This window comes from Manis javanica, chromosome 1 (genome assembly GCF_040802235.1).
Source record: "Manis javanica isolate MJ-LG chromosome 1, MJ_LKY, whole genome shotgun sequence".
Lineage (NCBI taxonomy): Eukaryota > Metazoa > Chordata > Mammalia > Pholidota > Manidae > Manis > Manis javanica.
The window spans coordinates 35,975,293-35,999,009 of NC_133156.1; the positions used below are offsets into that span (position 1 = coordinate 35,975,293).

General features: G+C 41.8%; 1 protein-coding gene across 5 annotated transcripts in view; it reads left to right on the forward strand.

Moving 5' to 3' along the window:
- Nucleotides 1-23,717, forward strand: part of GALNT10 (polypeptide N-acetylgalactosaminyltransferase 10) — a 263,067-nt gene that overhangs the window by 121,388 nt on the left and 117,962 nt on the right. For 4 of the 5 annotated variants that reach the window (XM_037025114.2, XM_073231198.1, XM_037025112.2 and 1 more), the window contains 2 exons: nucleotides 4,326-4,428; nucleotides 7,027-7,165. In XM_037025114.2, the coding sequence (XP_036881009.2) occupies nucleotides 4,326-4,428; nucleotides 7,027-7,165 (242 nt within the window). Of the gene's footprint in view, nucleotides 1-4,304; nucleotides 4,429-7,026; nucleotides 7,166-23,717 lie in introns of all 5 variants that reach the window. The other variant, XM_037025113.2, reaches the window with a different exon arrangement.

Below are 23,717 nucleotides of genomic sequence, written 5' to 3' on the forward strand. Positions count from 1 at the left end.
AGTAAAATTTTAGTCCTGTATCAAGGTGATTTGGTGAGTAGATGTGAATTTATAGTAGAGTCTTAAAATCCTCAAGTAATTGATACCTACATTCTACGTGTGAATTCTGAACGTGTTCAGGCTATACTGTGTATGATTTTCTTGGGACATCTGAAAATACCTTTGGGCAGGTAGTGATGTCTGCTATTTTCCAGGTGGGAAAATTGAGGTGCCTGTGACTCCTGTAGCTTGCCCAAGGTCATATTGCAAGAGCTCTCTCCACTAAAAACTATCCTGGGAGTCAGAACATGACTGTTAACACTCTTGCCTGCTTGTGTTGACTTAGTTGGGTAGCTTAGCCTCTTTGGGCCTCAGTTACTCCATCTGTAAAATGGAATAATGGCCACCATGATTGTTTCTGAGCAGCTGAACCGCTTAGCTTAGATATTCAAGGACCCTCTAGTAATTACATGCTTGGACATGTTGAACTGCCTGGGTCAGCAAGTTCTGTAGTCCTTTTAATTTGGGGAAATTGGAAGGACTAATGAGACCAACTAGAACAGTATAGGTCATCTCTGCAGATCATTCTGGATGTACCTCATTAAGATAAAGGCAGTGAAGGTGGTCAAATTAAGGGTGTGAAAATCCCTGAATTTTAGAACCTTAATTCTCTGTGCTGTCAGTTGAGCAATTCACTGTTCATCCTGAGACCAAGATTCAAGGAGTGTATTTCTGTGAGGTCACAACTGTGAGATTCAACCCTAAGCCCAACTCCTAGCAGTATGGGAGACTTTGAAAACATAGGGATGCCCTTCATGGCATCTTAGGCTTTTGAAATGTCTTTTAAAGATCATGTAATCCTTGATACTCAAGAGTGTCCTATGTTCCTATGTTGATCAGCATCACCTGGGAGCTTGTTAGAAATGCAGAATCTCAGACTCCACCCCAGACCTCCTATATCAGGATCCATGTTTAACAAGATGCCCACATGACCGTATTGAACATTAACATTAGCACAGCACTAGCACTGACCCAGCACTGGAGTGCCCTCCTTCATATCCTTATGAACAGTTGCACATCCTATTCCTGGTCTCTTCTAACATCTCCTTCCAAGTCCTGTTTAATCTTGTCACATTCCAACTTTTGGATTGTTTTTCTCTGTCTTAAACTAACCCCTCAGTTATTTAGTAATTTCTGCCATTGGCACTTACTCTAGCCTCAGAACCTCATAGAACAAAATAATTCCTCCTTGTCAGCCACTGTTTCTTATCTACTGTCTTCCTACAAGACAGTTTCTAACCTTCCACAAATGAGAGATGAGAGCCAGGTGAAGTGCAATAAGGAATGGTGGGGACTGTAGCAAACTAGAGCGACATGCCCTGCCTAGGCAGGGCAGCTGTTGTTGTTTAGCTCAATTGTGGGGCTGAAGGAACTGAGTCTAAGCATTGACGTGGCTTTTGAGTTTTCAAAAGAAGCCAAAATCTTGACAAAACAATAAGAAATCTCCTTTTTTTTTTCCATGCTGTAAATTAAAAAAACAAAAACAAAAACCTCAAAAGCCTCTGGATTTTTTTTGTCAGCAATCAACCATGCCTAAGGCTTTTGTGACCTTTAATGATAAATATCTGCTCAACATGGATACTATAGCCCAACTTGGATATAAGACCAGGTTTGGTCTGACTAACACAGAGCAGGTAGGATTATGGCCTCCTTCATGCTAAAACAGTAGTTCTCAAACTTGGGTGTACATCAGAATATCTTGAAGGGCTTGTTAAAACATGGATTGCAGGACCCCAGCCCCAGAGTTTCTGCTTCAGGAGCCATGGGGTGGGGCCCAGGAATGAGCATTTCTGACTCGTTCCCGGGTGGTGCCGTGCTGCTGGCTCACATTTGGAGAACCACTTTAGATGGGCACCTTCCATTAAGACAGGCTTGACTTGCTGAAGCCTCTTCAGTTCCACCAGAGACCTAAGTAGTCAGCTGATGTTCCCAGGCTTTGCATAATGGAAAAGGGAAAAGGAATTGTGAGGCAGGGCTGGATAAAAGATTGCTAGATATCCTTGACCAATCACTCCTGAGTGTTCTCCTTTGGCAGGTCCCTGACTCACCCCAAGGCTTAGCCACCCTGTAAATAGGAAAGTGGCCCTAGCTTAGTTTCCAAGTACTATTTATTAGTTGTTTGGAAATTTGTTAGTTTGTTTTTAGCACAGGGCCTTTTTAAAATGAAATCCCACAGGGAAACCCCACCCCCACCCCAGAGCAGAAAACAGATGCACTGATGGTCTGACTGAAGGGGGGTCAAGCTCTGACTCAGCCTCCCCCTTCCCAAGGCAGCACTGAGGTATCTCCTGTGGAAATGAAGCTCAACACAGTTGAAACCTGCTCAAGGAACTTCCAGCTCAGCTTCTGTGAGTTCCGAGAACCCTAAGACCTGTTTGCAGGCAACATGGCCTTTATTTTCATAGCTCTCTTTCCAACTGAGATATATCTGGCCTGCCAACTTTCAGGATTTTCTTCTTGCAACTCGGAGAGGTCTGTAGGAGAAGGAAGGCAAAGGATTGTTGTTATCATTAGAGCTGTCCTGAGGATCTTGAGACATTGTGGAAAACCTGCTAGTGCAAGGCTCAGCCAGATACCAAACAGGCTCGGGAATAGTTTTATTCCAGTGGCTTCTTGCTAGTGCTGATGTTCCAAGGCCCCACATGTTCAGGGCCTTTGTAGCTAATTACATAGGAAATAGAACTGTTGCATCCTGCAAGCCGCAGTGGCAGAAACAAGTCTGTGGAGTTTTTAATGGGCAAGGCAGCATAGAAAGCCATTCTCATTTACAGTGAGCACAGGAAGATATTTGAACAGCCCTCCTGTGCAGTATTACCTTGGGAAGGCTCTAACTGAGCCCCAGGACTGTCTTTAGACTTGACTGTTGGCATGGGAAAGCATCTGGCACCTTCTGATGACCCCAGACTCTGTAATGTAGCCTTCTTTAATTAGGGAAACTGCTTCCTAATGGGTCCACCAGCGTGGGCTCACCTCCCAGACACACAATGGATGCTTTCAGAGCCTGGCCCCTGGGGACTACTCTCTTGTAACTGCTGTATATTGCTCTTTTCTTTCAGCCATCCTACTGCTTTGTTTATACATTCCACACATAATTGCCAAATGTGCACCCTCTTTGAGACTGTAGAGATGAGCAAGACCCTCCTTCTACTCCTGTGCTCAGAACTTCTCAGGCCAAGCCCAGCTCTGCCACACGCAAGTCTGTGCCCAGGCCCTCTGCCCTGACTGCCTCCCATTTCTGCTTGTCTGAAGCCCAGCCCAATACCCTGTGTCCATGAAACTTTCTCCAGTTCTCCCAGGTAGGAGTGAAGTCCTGTAGTGCCTTCTCTGAGCCCATCATCTAAGGTTCACTTATCCTGCCCCTGTCCAGTATATAGCCCCTGGCCACAAGTGGCTATTGAAAGCACCTGAAAGGGTCCGAACTGAGATTAACACATGTGTAAAGTACACACCAGATTTTGAAGACATAGTACCAAAAAAATTATAAAACATCTCAATTTGGTAATAAAAAGAAATGAAGTAGTGGCACTTGCTATAGCATGAATGAATCTTAAGAGCATTATATTAAACAAAAGCCAGTTTCAAAAGACCACATAGTATATGATTTCATTTCTGTGAAGTATCCATAATTGGAAATCTATACAGACAGAAAGTACTAAAGTAGATTATTAGTTGCTTAAGACTGTGGAGCTTGGGGTTGGGGAGATGGGGACTGAGGGTTATAGGTACAGGGTTTATTTTGAAGTGATGTAAATGCTCTAAAATTGATTATGGTGATGGATGCACAATTATATGAAAATATCTCAGTAATTTTTTACATTGTGCGTTGAAATGAAAATATTTTAGAGTATGTTGAGTTAAATAAAAAATAATACCAAAGCTAACTTCACTTCTTTTATTTTTTCAAATATAAATACTAGAAAATTGGAAGTCACATATGCAGCTTACATTTGTGGCTTGCTTATATTTCTATGGGACAGAGCTACACTCACCGCTTTCTCCCTTGGGGGAAGGAATGTCTGTCCATCTCATTTCTCTCCTGCTTGTTTGCGAGTTCCAGAAGGGTGGACACTGTGTGCTCATCATCCTTCTGACCTTTGCACACCTGCCTGGCACATGGCAGGCACTAACAGAGGTATACCGAGGGGATTAATAAATGAACAAAGGAACTAATGATAACAGACACTTAGTACCAAAAATTCCTTGAGACAGTAGAATTTCTGGGTCTCTGTTATGAAACTTAATTCTCCTTTTCTTCTTTTTTACAGTTTTTGTCTTTTCTTTTTAAGGGCTTACACAATCAGCAAACGAAGACATTTTTTGTGGGAAATGGGCAAAAGCTGAAGGACTGGCATGACAAAGAAGCCATCAGGAGGGATGCTCAGCGCGAAGGTATGGAGAAGAGCAGGCTTGTTCATGGCAGGCCCTGTGGAGGGAGCATGCACACACGTGTGTGTGTTTAGTGCGGGTATACAGACCTCCTGTGACTCCTGTCCATTCGCCATCATCCCTTCCCCTGATTCCCAGAATCCTCCCTCTTTACCTGTTAGCTGACCCCTTTCTCCGCTCATATCAACAGATCTACTGCCTCCAGGAATTTGCTATGCTACCTTTATGGGTGATAGAAAATCTCTCTCTCTTATAAGATGTTTTACCACTAAAAAAAAGTAGTAGCAATAAGAGCCCACATTTATTTAACACCTACAGTGAGCAAGGCCCCTGCTCCACATTTTGCACATTTTCTTGGTGAAACCCTGAATCAACCTTTGGCACATTTGACAAGATGGGACCTGTAGGTCAAGAGAGGTGGGGTAATCTGCCTGCAGTCACACAGAGAGAAAGAGGCAGGCTTGGGTCTTTAATCCAGGTCTGGACGGCAAAGTTGATCCCTATACAGCCCTGCAGTTATAAAGTTGAATGGAGTCATGGGCTTCAGCTAAAATTATCTTTGACTAATTAGTCTTTGGAGCAGTTCCTGTTATAATGAGGAGTTGGGAAGGGGTGGGTTGGGATGGCGTGTACAGAACTTATGTGGAGGGTCATCCCTAGGGAACCCAGACTAGGGGTCAGAAGAGCAGCTGTGACACCACTTAGCAGTCATGTGGTCGTCAGATCAATTCTGAGCTCCTTGAGCCTTGGTTTCCCCATCAGTGAGGCTCCTGCTCCTGCTTGGACAATCTCAGGGTGTTCTTGTGAAGGTGGTGAGTACAGTGATGGGTATGAAGTAGTTTTATAATACTAGGAAGCCCTATAGAAATATAAGAGATGTTTATTTATAAGGGGTATTTCATTTGTTTTTTATCTCAGAGAACCCATTATCTTGATTTTTTTTAAAATTACATTATGACAAAACCAGACTACAATAAATCTCTGAATAAAGCTGATCATCTTAACTGATGATCAGGGACATCTAAAGATATGATGTGCATTTTTCTGTATGCAAGTGATTTAAAATGAAGGGGGCGTACTGCTTAAATTAAGAAAAGAAACATTTGAAGAGCTTATTTACAGGCAGTTATGCTGAAAGTATTAGAATATGGGGCTAATTAGAAAGAAAGAGTAAGCAATGGAAACATTATTGAGAATAATAACCAGCATGTGTTGAGTGCTAGCTATGTGCCAGGCATCTTGCCCTGCATTACCTCCTTAAGCACCACACCGAACCTTCTTATCCCAATTAATGCAATGGACAAAACTCAAGACACAGAAAAACTGATGGCATGCCCAAGATGACATAGCTGGGAGGAGCAGGGCTGAGCTTCAAACTGCTCTGCCTGACTCCAGGGCCTGAACTCTGAATCATTCCCTGGCATGCCTTCTTGAAGCTTCCCTCCCCGAGCAGATGCTTCTGCTCTTCGTCTGCTGCCTGCTGCATTTGTGTCTCTTGTGGAATCTGTCCTGCTCACTAGCCAGCATGCTTATCTTGGAGCATTGCAAGTTACAGATGGCAGAGTCCTCTCCTGCATCGTCTGGGTTGGAGTAGGAAGCCCTTGGGCTCCACCTCTCAGCTTGCACCTTCCCATCAACCTGCTGTTGTCAACATTTACTTTGCAAAGTAAACAGGGTGTTGCTCAGACCACAAGCTCTAGAAGATGAGGTGATTTTTAACCAGCTGATTATATTACCATTTCCTTGAACCCCTCACCAGTGGAGGGTTCTTAGGCTGTTACTGCAGGGGTGTGGACATTCCCACTCACCATCTGCCCAGAAAATGATTTCCTGAAGCATCAGGGACTCTTTCCTCAGCTGGACTGTGCAGAGAGAGGAAAGCTAGCACTTTATCCACTCAAAGCCATGGCTGAAAGCAACACTTTTCAGGCATTTCTGGCTCGGGCTGTGCAGATCTAAATTTGCTAGCTTAAAGATCAAAGCATCTTTCATCATTTGTGGTGATATTTATTTACATACAAAGTTTGCCTTGCCTAGAGAGTAATTCTAATATATCCTCACATGTATACAGTATTTTATTGTTTATACAAATCTTTCACATATGCATCCTCTCATTTGACCCTCTCAACATGTTGTGCTTCCCAGATGGGAGCAAGGTGCCATTCAGAGAGGAAGTGTGACTAGCCCAAGGTTGGTCAGTTCATATGTGGTAGACCTGGCCTCCCATCCAGGTGTTGGACTCTGAGGCCCGGGATGTTTGAGCCTCCTGGCAAAGTGGGGAAGGCATGGACTTTGAAGCCCAGCAACACGGCTTCATAAACTTTCTGAGTCCTGGTTTATCTGTCTATAAGATGAGGGCTCCGGTGTCCACCCCAAAGACTTGCTGTGGAGAGTACATGAGAATAGGACCATAAAGTACGTGGCACAGTCATGGCTGAATACATGCTCATTTCTCGCCCCTCTTTACACCTCCCCTGCAAAATCTGGAGGTACACCCTGTATCCAAGTGTGAAGGTTTATCTGTGTGGTTTAATCATACTTTTCATCCTTCTTTACCCACTCCATTCAATTAGCAACATCAACTTTGCTCTTTGCTTGTAGGAAATGGAGAACAAGGGAGACCTTACCCCATGACCGACGCTGAGAGAGTGGATCAGGCATACCGAGAAAATGGATTTAACATTTACGTCAGTGATAAAATCTCCCTGAATCGCTCTCTCCCTGATATTCGGCACCCAAAGTGAGTGTAACCTTTCTCATTTGCTGGGATCTATGGATTTTGCCCTTGGCTCTTGTTAAGCGTTAATTAAAGAAACAGGTACTTAGAGAGCTGCTGGAGGAGGTTCCCCTGTGGCACAGGGCCTTTGTGCAGAGCTTGGTGGATCAGATTCTCCTAGAATTTAGAGGTGGAGTGGTACACAGACGTTGTCTTCCCCAAAAAGCTGGTCTCCTTCCTCTTTCTGGGCAGTGGAACCATGGGACCTCTTCAGGGAAGTTCAGACCTCAGTTTGGAAGATGAGTGCTGTGACAGTTTCAGCCTTCTCCCAACCTTCTGTGTGTGACATTTTATTACTTCTTTTTAAATCTTTATTTTAGCTATCCTGTGCACCTATATAGTTAGTCTTTTTCCCCAGAATCCCTTTCTATAGTTACCTCTTTTTTATAAGCTGTCTCAAATCATTTTGACAGAGGACAAATTGTAACAATTATAAAGATAGCATCCTTTGAACAGGTATTGTGTGCCATGCACTTTGTTTGCATCGTCTCAGGTTCCTCTGAGGAGGTAGGTCCTGTAAGGATACCCGTTTTACCTGTGAGAAACTGAGGCTTAAAGGAGTGTCATTACTCATGCAAGGGCCACAAGGTGACAAAGAAGCTGAGCCAGTTCAAGCAAAAGCAGTTTTCTGGACCTTAAGCTTTCCTGCCCCACTGGACTTTTTCAGTTGGGTTACTGTGGTCAGAGTGATTTTCTAATAGAGCAATAGTTCTCAAAATTGAGATGCATTAGAATCATCTGGAGAGCTATTAGAGCCCAGGATGTTGGGCTTCATCCCATAATTCCAGATTCATTAGATCTAGTTTGAGGCCTGAGAACTTGCACTAGAAAAAAGCTCCCACATGATGCTGGTGCACCTTATCTTAGATCTACACTTTGGGGACCACTGTAAGTAATAGATTACAAAGTGACTTCTACACAAAGGCAGTACTAAGTGGCGCTGGGGAAAAGTGTTTTGCTCAAGTACTCAGAAAGTAGAGGCCAGGAAAACATGGTAACAGCAAACGCCTACTAGGTGCTTACCCCATGCAAGGCATTGTTTTAAGCCAGTGGTTCTCGAAGTATGGCCCCAGACCCAGCAGCATCCCCATCACTAGGAGACCATTAGATATGCAGATTCTTGGATCCCAGCCCAGATCTACTGAATCAAAAGCTCTGGGTGGAGCCCGGCAATCTGTATTCTAACAAGCCCTCTGGGTGATTCTGATTCGAAGCTGAAGTTGTAGAGCCAGTGTTCTGGGTACTTTAAGAACTTTGGCATTAATTCAGCAAAACATTCGAAAGATCCTGTGAGGAAGGTACCTTAATCACCAGCAATTTGCAGAGAAGGAATTGAGGCACAGAAAAGTTAAATAATTTACAGAAGATGACACAATTGGTAAGAGGTGCCAGAATTTGAATATAAGGAGTCTAACCTAGAATCCATAACATAATAAGATCTCTCCACCTGTAAGAACTCAGTTGGTAGAATTCAAAAATAAAAAATTAATCTTCGTAGTATGTTTGGCTACATACAAAATGCTTTCTGTCCCAATACATCTTTGAGTTCCTGCAACAGTGCTTTGAGGTTGGTGTTGGTATTATCACCTCCACTTTGTAGATACTAAACCACAGAGGAATCCCCACCCGAAAGGCGTGCTGCTGCCCAGGACTGGGCCCTATTCCTAAGGAGTTCTTGCAGTGAGGGGAGGGAGAAAAGGGGCCACAGAGCGCCTCCCTGTGAGGTTTGCAATTTGCTTCATGGTCTTCAGGGTCAAGCCCGAGATTTTTTCAACCAAGTATGAGAATGTAGTTCAAGTATTACCGATGTTGCTGGATTCAGAAGTGTGACCTGACTCAAAAGGGACAGAAACTCAATTGATATGTTTAACTCCTTGCAGAGTTCAGAATTCTGCACTAATTTCATCTTGGTGAGTGCAGGACAGAAGTTCATCTGGAGCATTATACTCTTACCCCAGCCACTGCTCTGTGGCCCTGTGGGCGCTCAACTCTGGGTGTGCCTGGGTGGTTTTAAAGACATACTAAGGCCAGATTGCCACCCCAGACCACTGTAATCTGAATCTCTGGGGGTTCAACCTGGGGTCTCAGTGTTTTCTAAAATCTCAGAAAGCAATTTACACATATTATAACCAGGGCTGAAATAACCTGTGAAATAAGGAATATTTTTACAATGAGAGAGAGAAGCTGGGCCTGGTTACATCTGTTCATTCAGTAAATATATATTAATGGTCTTTTATGTGCCAAACCACGTGCTTGACTCCAGGAAGACAATGATAAATGAGCCATTATTTTCGCCTTGTACAAGAGGTGGGGACAGCTGGCTTAAGCAGGTTACTACCCCACAGAAGAGAAGAACAGTCAGAAGGGCAGGGGCAGATGCAGAGTGCTGCGGAGCACCAGAGGACACCCCCACCCTGCACCAGCCTTTGCAGAAAGACATTGCAGATGGAAAGGGCAAGAGTGTACATTTTTAATGGGGGAGACTCCCATCTGGGTAGAGGTGGAGCCAGGCAGGGGCCTGCCCCTGTGTCTCCCAGTACAGTACTCTCCCCCTACAGTCCAGAAAAAAAAAGGTCTTCTTAATCTTGTTAAAGATTAAGACAGGTCTGTGTACAGAATTCAGGAAGGTCTATAAACTTGAATAAGAAAAATATTGCATTTTTCTTTTCACTGACCTCTAAACGAACTTCGGTGTTGCCTTCTTAGAAACATAGGCAGCAAAGCTGCTGTAATGTCACCAGAAAAAATCATTTACTTTCACATCACTTTACAGGTATCTTGGAATGTCATGGATAATCAGCACTACTTTGAAATGAAAATAGCTTTTAGAACTACCATAAGATCTTGCTTAATGTGTTAATAAAGAAGCACATTTCTTATTATATTTCAAAGCTTTTATTATTTTGGTAACTATATTTCAGTCTGATTGGTTTCCCTTATCTTGTGTATTCTACTTGATGATTATAAACATTGCTTGGAGAAGTGACTGTAGACTTCCCCAGGCTGTCAGAGGGCTCCAGGAATCAGTAAAGTGAGGAACCCTTATTCTAGGCGGAGGATGCCTCAGGCTCCTCTATTACCAGCCCACCCACCCAGCCAGCATCCAAGTCACTGTGAAAGGTGTCACTAGAAGCAGTGCTCCTGACATGCCCCTATTTCAGAATCCCCAGTTGTGGAGGAAGTGAGTTGATATACGTCTTAAAGAGCTTTTCTTTGTTTTCCGGGGAGGAGGATATTTTTCTTGCATTTCAACAGCAGAAATATGTGAGGAACTTAGTCGTTGAGCCTCTAACTCCCTCCAGTTTCTGTTAGCTTAAACAACTTCTCCAGCAGTTGCTGAGGGTTGTTTGCCTTTTATGACTTCAAACTGTATTTTGGCAACAGCGTGTCAAGAACAGGATTGAAGGGCTGTTTGTTTGTGGCAGCTGCCTTTGCTTCCACCAGAAGCTGTACCAGAGAACGTGCAGCCACAGAGAACAGAAACTAGGCAGTTCAGCCTGACTTGCTGGGCTTGCGTGTGGGAGGCAGCCAGCTGGCTCTGAGCAGGCCTACCCTCTACACTTCCTGCCAGGGACTGGGAACAGAGGCTGGCTGGTGGGCTGGCCCACTTTCCTTGCTCCCCAGGGGCTCTGCAGGGCTGCTTGGCAACCACACACAGAACCCCTCTTCAGCACAGAGCTGGTGGCAGTGGGGCCCAAACTGCTGCAGTGGCCAGGGTCTGAAGGAACCTGTGCAGACTCCCTGTGGGTGGGCATTTTCTCCTGTGCAAAGCTTACCCATGGTGAGGATGAATGCTTCTATAATCCTGACCTGCTTTCTCCAGCCCGTGGGTTTAGCTTCTAGTAATGAATGAACCTGAATGGAATCTTTTTGGCAGTAAAAGGCCCTAGCCTACCAGATTCCTGGTACCATGCTTCTTTTTTTGCCTGTTACCTTTTTGTTAAATTAACCTGGTTAATTTATGGTATGTGCTGAATTTTCTCACCAGAACTTTTCAGCTCATATTATTATTACAGGCCAGTATTCTCTTGAGCACCTTTACATCACCAACAGGTTATACAAGTAATACATGGTCAAGAATATCACTTCTTCCCACCACACAGATTGTAAAACTCATAATTCATAACTCATGACAGATTGGATAGAGCACTTAGAAGAGTTTTGCCTCACTGGGGACTAATTAGCCCTAGACTGAACAGTGGTCTGGACCAGTCTAAAATATTATAAATTATGACCCAAAAGGATCAGACTGTTTCCAAGTAACTTAACTGCATCCCAGAGCAAAGCTCAAGAATATTTATAGAAACACAAAACTCTCAGCACAGACGAAGGTGTAATCCAGTCAAGATTATCAGGTGGGCAAAGATGCAGAGACACACAGTCCATACTGAGAAAAATTTGCACTCATTCAAAACCAACCCAGAGTTGACACAGAGTTTAGAATTAGCAGAAGACACTTAAACAGTTATCATAACTATTCCATATGTTTAAGAAGTTGAAGCAAGAAAGATATTAAAAGACCCAAACTGAACTTCTAGAAATGAAACCAACTTTTAAGATGAAGAGTAGTTTATAGGACTAATGTGAGATTAGATAACACAGAAATAAAAGATTAGTGAATCTGAAGACCTAAGAAAAGAAACTAAAATAAAACATGAAAAGGAACTTTAAAAAGTGAAAAGAGCATTACTAAACTTTGGGACAGCCTTAAAACAGTTCAATATTCATGTTCTTGGAGTCTGTGAAGGAGAGGAGGGAAATAGTGGCCAACAGTTTTCCAAACTGAATGAACACTGCAAAACCACAGATCCAAGAGGCTCAGTGAAACCCAATCTCAAAAAACATGAGCAAAATGACACCAAGGCAAATCATGATCAAATTACTGAAAACCAGTGATGAAGAGAAAAAGTTTTAAAGTTGTAAAATTTTGAAAAAGTAGCCAGAGAAACAAACATGTTACACACAGAGGACCAAAAAGAAGGATGACAGAATTCTTATTGAAAACAATAAAAACAAGAACACAGATTAGCAGCATCTTTAAAGTACTGAAAGTAAAAACTTCTGTCAACCTAGAATTCTATACCCAATGAACATATTTTTCAAAGAGAAGTAAAATAAAGACTTTTCAGGCACAAGAACAGACACATAGATCAGTGGAACAGAATAGAGAGCTCAGAAATAAACCCATACATATATGGTCAATTAATATATGACAAAGGAGGCAGGAATATACAATAGGGAAAAGACAGTCTTTTCAATAAATGGTGTTGGGAAAACTGAACAGCTACATGCAAAAGAATGAAACTGGATTACTTCCTAACACTGTACACAAAAGTCAACTCCAAGAATTAAAGACTTAAATATAAGACATGAAACTGTGAAACTCTTAGAGAGAAACATAGGCAAAAATCTCTTGAACATAACATGAATAATTTTTTTGATACATCTCCCTGGACAACAAAAGCAAAAATAAACAAGTGGGGCCACATCAAAATAAAAACCTCCTGCACAGCTAAGGAAACCATCAACAAAACAAAAAGGCAACCTACAATATTGGAGAGTGGTATATCCAATAATGGGCTAACACCCAAAATACATAAACTCACACAACTCAATACCAAGAAAGACAAATAAACCAACTAAAAAATGGACAGGACCTGAATAGACATTTTTCCGAAGAAGATTTACAGATGGCCAAATAGGCACATGAAAAGATGCTCCACATCACTAATCATCAGGGAAATGCAAATCAAAATCACAAGGAGATATCATCTCATACCAGTTTGAATGGCCATTATCCAAAAAATAAGAAATATTCAGTGTTGGTGAGTATGTGGAGAAAAAGGAACCCTCCTACACTACTGGGAATGTAATTTGGTGCAACTACTATGGAAAGCAGCATGGAGGTTCCTCAAAAAGCTAAAAACAGAAACTACATGACCCAGTAATTCTACTTCTAGGAATTTACCCAAAGAAAACAAATCTCTACTTTGAAAAGACTTATGCACTCCTATGTTTATTGTTGCATTACTTGTAGTAGCCAAGATATGGAAGCAACCCAAGTGTCTGTCAATAGATGAATGGATAAAGAAGTTGTGGTACATATATACAGTGGAATATTATTCAACCATAAAGAGAAATACAACAACATGGATGGACCTAAAGGGTATTATGCTAAGTGAAGTAAGTCAGGCAGAGAAAGACAAATACCGTAATTTCACTTAGATATGGAATCTAAAAACAAAACAAAATGAACAAAACAACAATAGACTCACAGACATTGAGAAGTGACTGGTGATTGCCATGGGAGAGGGCCTGGGATGGAGGGGTGAAACAGGTGAAAGGGATAAAGAAGAACAAAATCTCAATCATTATATAAATTCATGACAGGGATGAAAGTTCAGCATATAGAATATAGTAAAAAAAAGAAAAAGACTTTTTAGACATGAAAAAAGCTGAAGAATGCATCACAGTAGCCATGTACTATAAGAAATGTTAAAGAAAGTCCCTTAGGCAGGAAAAAATGATACCAGAAGGAAAGAGGGGTCTTCATTCACAAAGAATGAAGATCACTGGAAATAATGACAATGTGGGTAAATATATACAGTTTGTTTGTTGCTTAAATTTTGTAAAAGATTTCTAACAGTGTAACCAAAAATAATAATATGTTGTTGGTTTAATTGTAAGTTGTTCCAACATAAATGTTAGAAGGGAGAAATGATAATATACTGTTGTAAGATTCTCATACCTCTTGTGAAGTGGCATATCATTTGGCATTACAAGTTTCAAATGTAATTAATAAACCCTAAAATAAGCACTAAAATATCAAAACAAAGAGCTATAGCTAAAAACCAACAAGGGAGATAAAGTTGAATAATGAAAAATATTCAGTTAATCCAAAAGAAGGCAGAAAAAGAAGGAAATGGGAATCAAATCAAAAAAGAAAAATAGAAAGCAAGTAACAAGACAATGGACTGTAACCTAATCATATCAATCATCACATTAAATGTAAATGCACTAATCCTTTCAGTTAACAGGCAGGATCCTCCAGTTAGATAACTTTCTTCTCTAGATACAACTACATACAAAAAACACACTTTAGATATAAACATACAAATAAAAGGATAGGAAAGAGCCACATGCAAACTAGTCAAAAGAAAGCTAGAGTGGCTATCTTACTAGTCAAAGTGGAACTCAGAACAAAGAATATTATTAGGGAAAAAAAGGTCATTTCATAATTTAATAAAGGGATCATTCATCAAGAGTACCTAGCAATATTAATTACCTGAGCACCTAATGAAAGCTTCAAAATACATGAAGCAAAACTCAGAACTGTCAGGAGAAATAGGCATAGCCACAATTATGAGATTTCTCTGTCACTTCTCTGTCAATTGATAGAATAAGTAGACAGAAAATCAGCAAGATACATAGTAGACTTGAAACAGTTTATCAACTAAGGTGACTCAATTGCCATTTATAAAACACTCTGTCCAATAACAGCAGAAAGTGTATTCTTTTCAAGTGCAGACAGAACATTTACCAAGGCAGACCTTATTCTGGGCCAGAAAGTAAGTCTCCACAAATTTAAAAGGATGCAAGTGATACAAAGTATGTTCTCTGACCACAATGGAATTAATTTAGGCACCAATAATAGAACAGTCTCTTAACATTTCAAAGTGTTTGGAAACTGTAACTCACTTTTGAATAACAGATGAGTCAAAGAAGAAATCAAAAGGAAGATTAGAAAGCATTTTGAACTGAGCAATAATGAAACAGAATACATCAGAATTTGTAGGATGTCAGTAAAGCAGTACTTAAGGGGAAATTTGTAACATGAAGTGTCTTTAAGAGAAAAGAAAAATGGTCTCAAATTGATGATATCACCTTCTACTTTAAGCAACTAGAAAAAGAAGAGTAAATTAATCCAAAATAAACAGAAGGAAAGAAAAAGATCAAATCAGAATTTGGTGAAATAGAAAATAGAAGAACAATAGGTGAAAATCAATGAAACCAAAAGCTGATTCTTTGAGATTGTCAAAGAATAACTTCTAGATTGATGAGCTAAAAAACACAAGTTACTGATATCAAGAATGAGAGAGGTGATATAACTACAGATTCTATAACTACTAAGAAAATAATAAAGGAATATTCTGAACAACTTCATGCATATACATTTAGCAACTTAAATGAAATGACAAATTCCTTTGAAGACGCAAACTACCAAAGCTCAGCCATGAAGAAATGTGTAACCTGAATAACCCTACATCTTTTAAAGAATGTAAACTAGGCCCTGTTGGGTTTACAGGTAAATTCTAAAAAAAATTCAAGAAATAATGTAATTCTACACAAACTCTCCCAAAAAATTAAGGAGAATGGAATACTTTCCAGTTCATTGCGAACCTGTGATTATACCGATACCAAAGCCAAAAAAAAGATACTGTAAGAAAAGAACATTACAGACCAGTATCCCTCATGAACACGTTGGGCCGGTGCTGTTACCGTCATCATCATCGTCATTCCCTTTTCCAGGCCAGCAAATGGAAGAATCAAGCGGTGAAGCGTGGCCTGTGGCTAGGGTCCAGTTAGAAATGGGTTTGTTATGGTGATTTACCAACCATCACAGTGCCCAAAGCACCCAGATAAAAGGGTGGAGACCAGGGGCGGGAGAGCACTGAGGGAAACAGCTCCCTGGGTTCTTGAGAGCTAGCAGCTGGGGTCCTATCCAGGGACCCCCACCTTCACCCCCATGATCATGTGGCCTTGGTGATAGATGTTGAGGGATTGAGAACCAGGAGGCTTGAAATTTATAAATATTCCCAGGAACAGAAGAATATTCTCCAATGGTGACATTAGCCTGAACTAGAAAAGCCATGGATGTAACAAGAATTGAGCTTCCCTGATTCAAAAGATGTCGCCAGCTGTGCATCCATATTGGGGAACCCGGGGGCCAAGGGAAGCTGTTGGTGGAGCTGCTGCGTGTACCTTTGAGCTCCGGCCCTGCATGGCCACCTCACAGATGTATCCAGAGCTAATGAAATCAGAAACTTAATCTAAGGTGACTGTGCATGTGTGTTAAGGACTCCTTTCCCACTCCTCCACCCCCAATCTGTAGCCGGTCTAAAATGCAGCTATTCATTTAGGCTAAAATGATTCAATGTCAGTCTCTGCCTGGAAGAGATCTCAAGCCTATTTATTAGTCACTTGAAACTTTCTCTGCAAGTCATTCAGCAAATATTTATCACATGCCTACTGTGTGTAATTGTTTTGGCTAGTCCCTGGAGAATGAGCAGAAATTCCTTCCTGGAGCTTACATTCCACTAGGGTGGCAGGGACAAGCAGAGATCATAAACAAATGAAATATTAATTTTTCAGATGGTTGTGATACAGGAAAATAAAAAGCAGAATAAGGGCTAAAGAAAGTGCTAGGAGTGCGATGTGTTTTATTTCCAGTAGTCAGGGAAGGTCTCTGATCAAAGATGACATGAACAGAGATATGAAGAAAGTAGGGGCCTAGAAGAGCAGTTAAATGGGGAAGAGCCCTCATGACAGAGGAAACAAGTGCAAAGGCCTTGAGGCCATCAGGCTTCATTTATGGAGCCCAGTGAGCCAGGAGGAGAGTGATGAGAAGCAAGGCTGGAGAGATGTCAGAGCCATGGTGGGGCTTTGGCTTTTACCAAAGTGAGTAAGATGGGAAGCTCTGGAAGGTTTTGAGCAGAGAGCTATATGATCTGATTTTCATTTTCAAACTTTCACTTGGTTACTATGTTAAGAATAGATTGTAGGCAGCCACAGGTGGAAGCAGGGAGACTAATTAGGAGTACATTTCAGGAAGGCAGAGAAGAGTGGCAGTGTGCTAGTCCACAGTGGGAGTAGCCCAGTATCAGTGGCTGCATTCTAGATACACTAGATATACTGTGAAGGTGGAGATGAGAGGATTTAATTACAGACAATATGGATATGAAAAAAAGAGAGGAGTTGAGTATAATGCCAAGGTTTTTGGCCAGAGCAACTGGTGAGAAAGAATTGCCATTTACAGAAACAAAGACAGTGGGAAGAGCAGATTTGGGGGAAATGGACATTTTGATTTCAGTCAAGTTTAAGATGCTATTAAACATCCAAGTGATGATGTCAAGTAGGTGGATTGAACACACAATACCATTTATGTTGTTTGTAAAAGATAGAAATGGTGATGGGATCCTTTCCCAAATTGCTATGTTTTTTTGTGGTGGTTTTTATTAACTTGGTTTCCTAGAAGAGCAAGAAATGCCTGAGGCATAACAGGTAATCAATCTAAAAATGACCCAAGGTCAGCTGTGGTCTGTGGCTTGGTGTGGAAGATGGAGTTTGTGTGCCATGTTCAGGTCACAGTGAGACTGACACACACCTCCTCCTACCCTCTGCAGTGGGAATGAGTGGCTGGAGTCTGCACCCACTCTCTTCAATCCCCCATAGCGTCAAGAGGTTTGTCAAACCTTCCGCAGAACAGTGCGAGGCTTGGAAGACATATTTAATACGTATTAGCAGTTTTTATCCGCTAATCATGATTCATGCAGTGGAGTAAGTTCACTTGACACTTTTGTAATGGCGTACTTCAATGTGAGGTCAGCGCCCCGGAGATGCTCAGAATGTGAGTGATGCAGAGTCCCTGGTTTGGCAGGCTGTTAGCGAGGCAGTTGTGTAAGGAGGGGCAAGGGTTGTGGAAAGAGGGGCTATAGCGGGAATGATTTGTGAGCTGGTAAAGGAAGAAGTCCAGGTTTCTTTGGAGCACCACAGATTTTTCAGGAGACTTATATCGGCTTTCCTCTGAAATTAAATGACTCCCTTCTGAACAATGGTGTTTCTTTCAAGACAATAGTTATTGATCCATCAGACCTAATATTGGGATTTAAAGGTGCTCATAAGCCTTAAAAATAAAATGGCAGCCAATAAAATTTCTCAAATTGACTTCTTTTCTGTAATTTTTAAAACACATTTCAGTGAATCCAGCACTTGGGTTGAAATTACAGGGGTAAATGGCTTATAAGCAAAAATGGCTGCCTGTCAACTGGAAATCAAAGGGGCATATATCCCCTGTGATTTATGCTAGGTTAAAACCACTCAGCATCCATGTGAGCTGATGTGCAGTTTGTGCTCTTTTATCATTTCTGAAAATAGATGTATTTTTCTAAGTCTTCTGGAAATGGATGCCCTGTTCTCCATGAATAATAATGTCTGCCTTTTACAAAGTGTGTGTGTGCCAGGTATTGTGCTGGGTACTCTCCTAGCCTCATCTTACTTTGTTCCCACTTTGAGGTTTTCTGTGATGATTTTTTTTCCTTTATGTTTCAATATTGTCTTCTCATTTACAAAAACACTGTCACAACTCTTGTGAGCCCAGCCTGTCTGAAATTGTTCGGATCTAACAAGGAGTACTAGCTCCATTTTTCAGATGTGTAAACTGAACCCCAGAGAAGATGAGCTCTTTGCCCCAGTTCACATGGCCAGAAGACAAACTAAAACCTAGATCCAAGCATATGTTCTTTCTGCTGCCTTATGCACAGACTAAGACCCATTCCTCACAGAGAAAGAGAAAGATGTTTTAACATTCTAATTCTTTGTGCATGAAGATTGTTGGACTAGGCACATTGACGAACAGGATTAGCTAGATGAATGGACACAATGAGCAGACTACCCAGACTGCATTTCACTCCCCAGGCCGAGGGTAATATGTGCTTGTCCAGGAGCAGATAAATAGCACTCAGTAAAATTGGTTACAGAGATGAGTTTGATTTCTAAGTGGTGTTGGCCTTGAAAGGGCTGAAGGAAAAAGAGAATAATGACCAGAAGATAGAGGTGATCATCAGTTCTCTCACTTCATTAAGATGGTAGCGAGGACAGCATGATGATAAAACAGGAGAGTGGCTTAGTTTAAGGTACTGTTACATACAACAGATATAATTCCCTCCCAATTGTAAACCTCTTTCTCCATACATTTTTGGTGGAAGAAATCAGTAGTAGCCCCTACCTCTGGTCCTGAATCTGCCCAGGTAGTAAATGGTAACTTTAGCTTTCTGTAGTTTTTTTCCTTTGCTTATGCAACGTATGTAGACATATGAAAGGATTTAGGTCTGGTCATTTCTTTTTACAAAAATGTTGTTCTATATGTATTTTATCCTACAAGTAGCTTTTTTTCACTTAATATATTTTGGTCATGTTTCCCAGACATTTCTAACAGCTGTGTAATATTTCACAGGAATCTAATCTACTCAACCATTCCCTTGTTGATGGGCGTACAGGTTGTTTCCAATTCTTTGCTTCTGGAAGCAGAGTGGCAGAAACATCCTCAAACATGTATCTTTACATTTTTGTGCTTTCTTTTCTTCTCTTTTGTGAATCATCAAGAATCTTGATATTAAAGCTCAACTTCCTCCTAACAATGTTGCCTGGCAGCTGGCGTCTAACTGGGATCAGAAGTGTGGTCCTTAGGGTTGTTATTTCATGCTGATAATTCTGGGCACCTTGACCTTACATAGCATATTGATTAACCAGTGTTCTTCCTTCCTGCTGTCAGCCTGTTTAAAGTTTTAGCACATGGAATACATTGCATGTGATCTCTATAGGAGAACCAATTTTATTATGTGGGACAGCTGTATGAGAAAACTGTTGGATTTTGCTGTTCGTTTTTCTTTTTAATAGTTGTTTTTACAACTGACTTAAAACTAGATATGATCTGAACAAAGGTCTTTCCAAGATGTGAGTTCAAAAGGGGAAGAAAAGACTGCACACATCCAAATCCTGTAAATACTGCTCATATCTGAAGTCTGGTGCAGGTTATGAGTGCAAAACTGGTGATGAGCTGATGGCACAGAGGTGCATAATTAATAACAACAAGCCTTCGTGATTCCCTTGGCTGTCTATTGAGAAAAGGGAAATGCAGCTGGCTCTTAGCGCAGCCTTTCCTGAATGGAAAAGGACCTTCATAAAGATGTCAGCCTTGGCTCATGTTGTCACACTAATCTTCCAGCTGCTCTGATTCCAGCCAGGCTGTGTTAAAGAGAAAGCCGGCAAAGCCAGTGCCTGTCGCATCCCCAGAGAAGGATAGAGAGGGGCTGGGCAGCCATCCAACTGAGTACAGGCTTACGGTCGGGGTGTGTCAGGGGAGGACCCAAATCTGTGGGGGCGGAAGTGGCAGGAGCTTTTCACACTCTACCCACTAAGACCCAGTCTCTTCCTTTTGTTCCAGAGCCTTGAGCTATTTATAAGTTCCAGTTAGCTTCTTGGTGGCTCTAGAGCCCAGTGGACATAATCTTTCTGAGAATATTCTATTATAAGGGACTATCCTTTATGTAAAATGGAGGGGGAGAATGACAGAAGTTTGAACTTAAATGACTTACTGGAAAATAACCTACACTGTGGCCTCTTGGAGGTGGAAACACATTTATGAGCCAGATGCTGTACCAGGTGCATTCACGTTCAGTTCCTCTTTTGTTCCTATGAAAGCCTTAATAGGAAGGAAGTATATCCCCATTTCATTCAAGTGGAAACTGAGGTTTAGCGAGTCTGATTTTTCCCAAAGTGATCCACTGCTAAGTGATTAAGGTGGGCCACTCTCTGAAGTATGGGTATGTATCTCGCTCAGTGACCTGAGAAGGTCCCTATCATTCTGGATGTCAGTTTCCTCATCTATGAAACAAGGAGTGCTGACAAAGTAACATTCAGGCCCTTTCACCCTTCATAGTCTGTGCTTCTCATTGGCTTTTCATGATAAAGCTGTGCGTATGGCCTGGGAACAGTAGTCGGCCTTCTGCCTTCTTTCTCAATTCACAGAGATCCCAGCATCTGCCACAAAGCAGCTCCCAACAGGCCCCATCTGGCCAGTGGGAAATCCACATTTGTCATCTGTTTGGCAGAATAGGCTATTTTGGGTTTGGTTCCCATGAGAAGGTGCTAAAATGATGCCCATTTCATCTAGTACCCACTGGTACCACAGGGGAGAGGTGGGAGAAGGAGGGAGAAGGGGATTGAGGGGTGTTATGATTGGTACACATGGTGTGTGGGGTCACAGGAAAGACAATATAGCACAGAGAGGACAAGTAGTGACTCTGTGGCATTTTACTACACTGATGGACAGTGGGGTGGAGGGGGGACTTGATAATATGGGTGAATGTGGTTACCACAATATTTTTCATGTGAAATATCAGAGTGTGTATCAGTGATACCTAATAAAAAAATAAAAATAAAATGATGCCCATTTCTAGAAGAAGATTTTTTGTCCAAGTCTGGAGGATTTCAAACAACAGTCAGTTTACAAATATTTTTTTAAATGATCATTCCCTTTAAAACAAACAAACAAACAAAACAAGAACTCACCCTTCTAATCACTAAAGAACAATTAGCAATAGTGTGCATGTCATAGTTGCAGGCCACCAGTGATTCGGTAATTGCGCATGATGGTACAGTGGCCCAGCTCGCACACTATTGATAGATGTGGCTAATCGTATGACACAGGGACAGCATGCTCTGGCAGTCTCAGTGTCCATGACCTGGAAGCTCAGATTTTCCTATCAGTGCTATTTCTGCAGTTTGGAAATTTTATGTCTATCCCTTCTTTTCAAAATAATAAAGAAAAAATCAGAATACTTCATCCAGCTGTAGTCCAACTTTTTTGTGTACTAGGAGAAAAGGTGCTTTGGGTGCTTGTTTTTTGTTTTGCTTTGTAGGGAATGGACTTGGGAATAGGATAGAGGCAGGAGCAATGAAGGGAAAGGGGAATGTCTGCCAGGTGGAATGTGGGAAAAGCCAGCTGAGCTCTCCAGGAGGGGCAGGAGGAGCTGTGGCACAATGAGGCCTCCCAGGGCCTAAAATGGGAAGATCTTTCCAAATATGGCCACCAAGCCCTTTTATGACCCCTTCAACTGCCTTCATTAAAAGGCCTTAGTTCTTCTCTCTATAGCTCTGTATCTGTTCCCCTCATTAACTCTGGGACTTTCTTCGCATACATCAATGTTGTATCCCCATGAAACAGAACTTGACTGGCCTGCAGGGCCCCCTTTGGGCACAGATTTCTTGCTAGCACCACTGGCAAGTCAGTAGATTGGCTGCCTATGTGTCAGGGCTCTGCTCCTGCCCCACGCAGCCTTCATGGCCAGGGTCATAGGGATCAACCAGGACACCTCCCACAGCCTTCCTTAGGCATCACCATTGTTCAAGGACAAGGCACAGGTGAGGCGGGGACCATGATTGACCTGACCAGCGCAGATATTTCTCTTTGGACTAAGCTGGCACCTGATGCACACTTATGTTTGCAGAGCAACAAGGTATTCCTATCCTGTTCACTTCTCAGGTCAAAACTGCAAGTCCATTTTAAAAAGAAGGAAACTGAGCTGCAGAGGTTTGGTCATTGCCCCGTCTGTGCAACTAATAAGTGATCTTTTTGGCTCCAAGTCCATACAAACTACTTCTGATAAATTAGAGCAAATATTGAATGGCCATCAGCAGGCATATTTAAAGCATCCACATCCTTACTAGTAGTTTTTATGTAGAAGTTCAAAGATCCCACTTCTCTGGGCTGCGTGGTCCAGCCTCCTATGAATCTGCACTTGGAACATGACAGCAGACGCTGGATCTGGGTCTCTAAATGATAACCCCTTTAGGGAACCTCTTTCACCAACTCTTGGCTCTGTTTTCTATTCTTTGAACTTCATCTTAAGATAGGGAACAGTCCACATAGTGACCCCAGACAGACGAGGCTTCTACCCTCCCATGTTCAGTTTTAGCAGAGAAGAGCTTACCTCTCTCTCCAAGTTGTCTCAGCAAAGATGTATGCTGGTTTACAGATGCCCATCCTGGAACAAGTCACTGTGGCTGGGGAGCTGCAAGGCTCTGATTCGGTGAGCCAGGATCCCTTGCCCACCCTTAAGGCAAGGCAAGGACCTCCCAAACACTCTGTAGAGTTGAGGGCTGGGACATTCAGGATGCTGTTGCAAAAGAAGAAATACAGAGCAGGCACCTAGTACTTACTCACTGCATCAGTCCAGCTCCCTTACTGACATTAGGGAACCTGAGGCCCAGCAAGAGGTGGGGACTTGGCTTGTGGCATGAGAGAGCAGAAACTACAAGCCCGAACTTCACACTTCTATTTAGTTCTCTCAAGTTTTGTTTTTTACCTATATATTCTTTTTTTTGTGTGTACAATTAATAGCATTCTTACATTATCCCCATAAAAATATTTAGTATGTATGAAGGGCAGATGGGTTTAAATCCAGGCTGTAGCCCTTAGCAGCTATTTAACCTTAGACAAGTTACTTCTCAGTGCCTTGTTTCCTTCTCTTTGTAACTGGTTCTAATAATAGCCCCTATCTGGTAAGAGCATTGTGACAATTAAATGCCTTAATGCCAATAAAGTGCTTAGAACATTGCCTGACATAACAGAAATCCTTAACAGATATTTTCTGTTACCATCATCATCTTCCATCTTGGTTTTTAATTACTGATCAGTATTTCCTTGTTTGAATTTTTCAGCATTTATTTAGTCTTT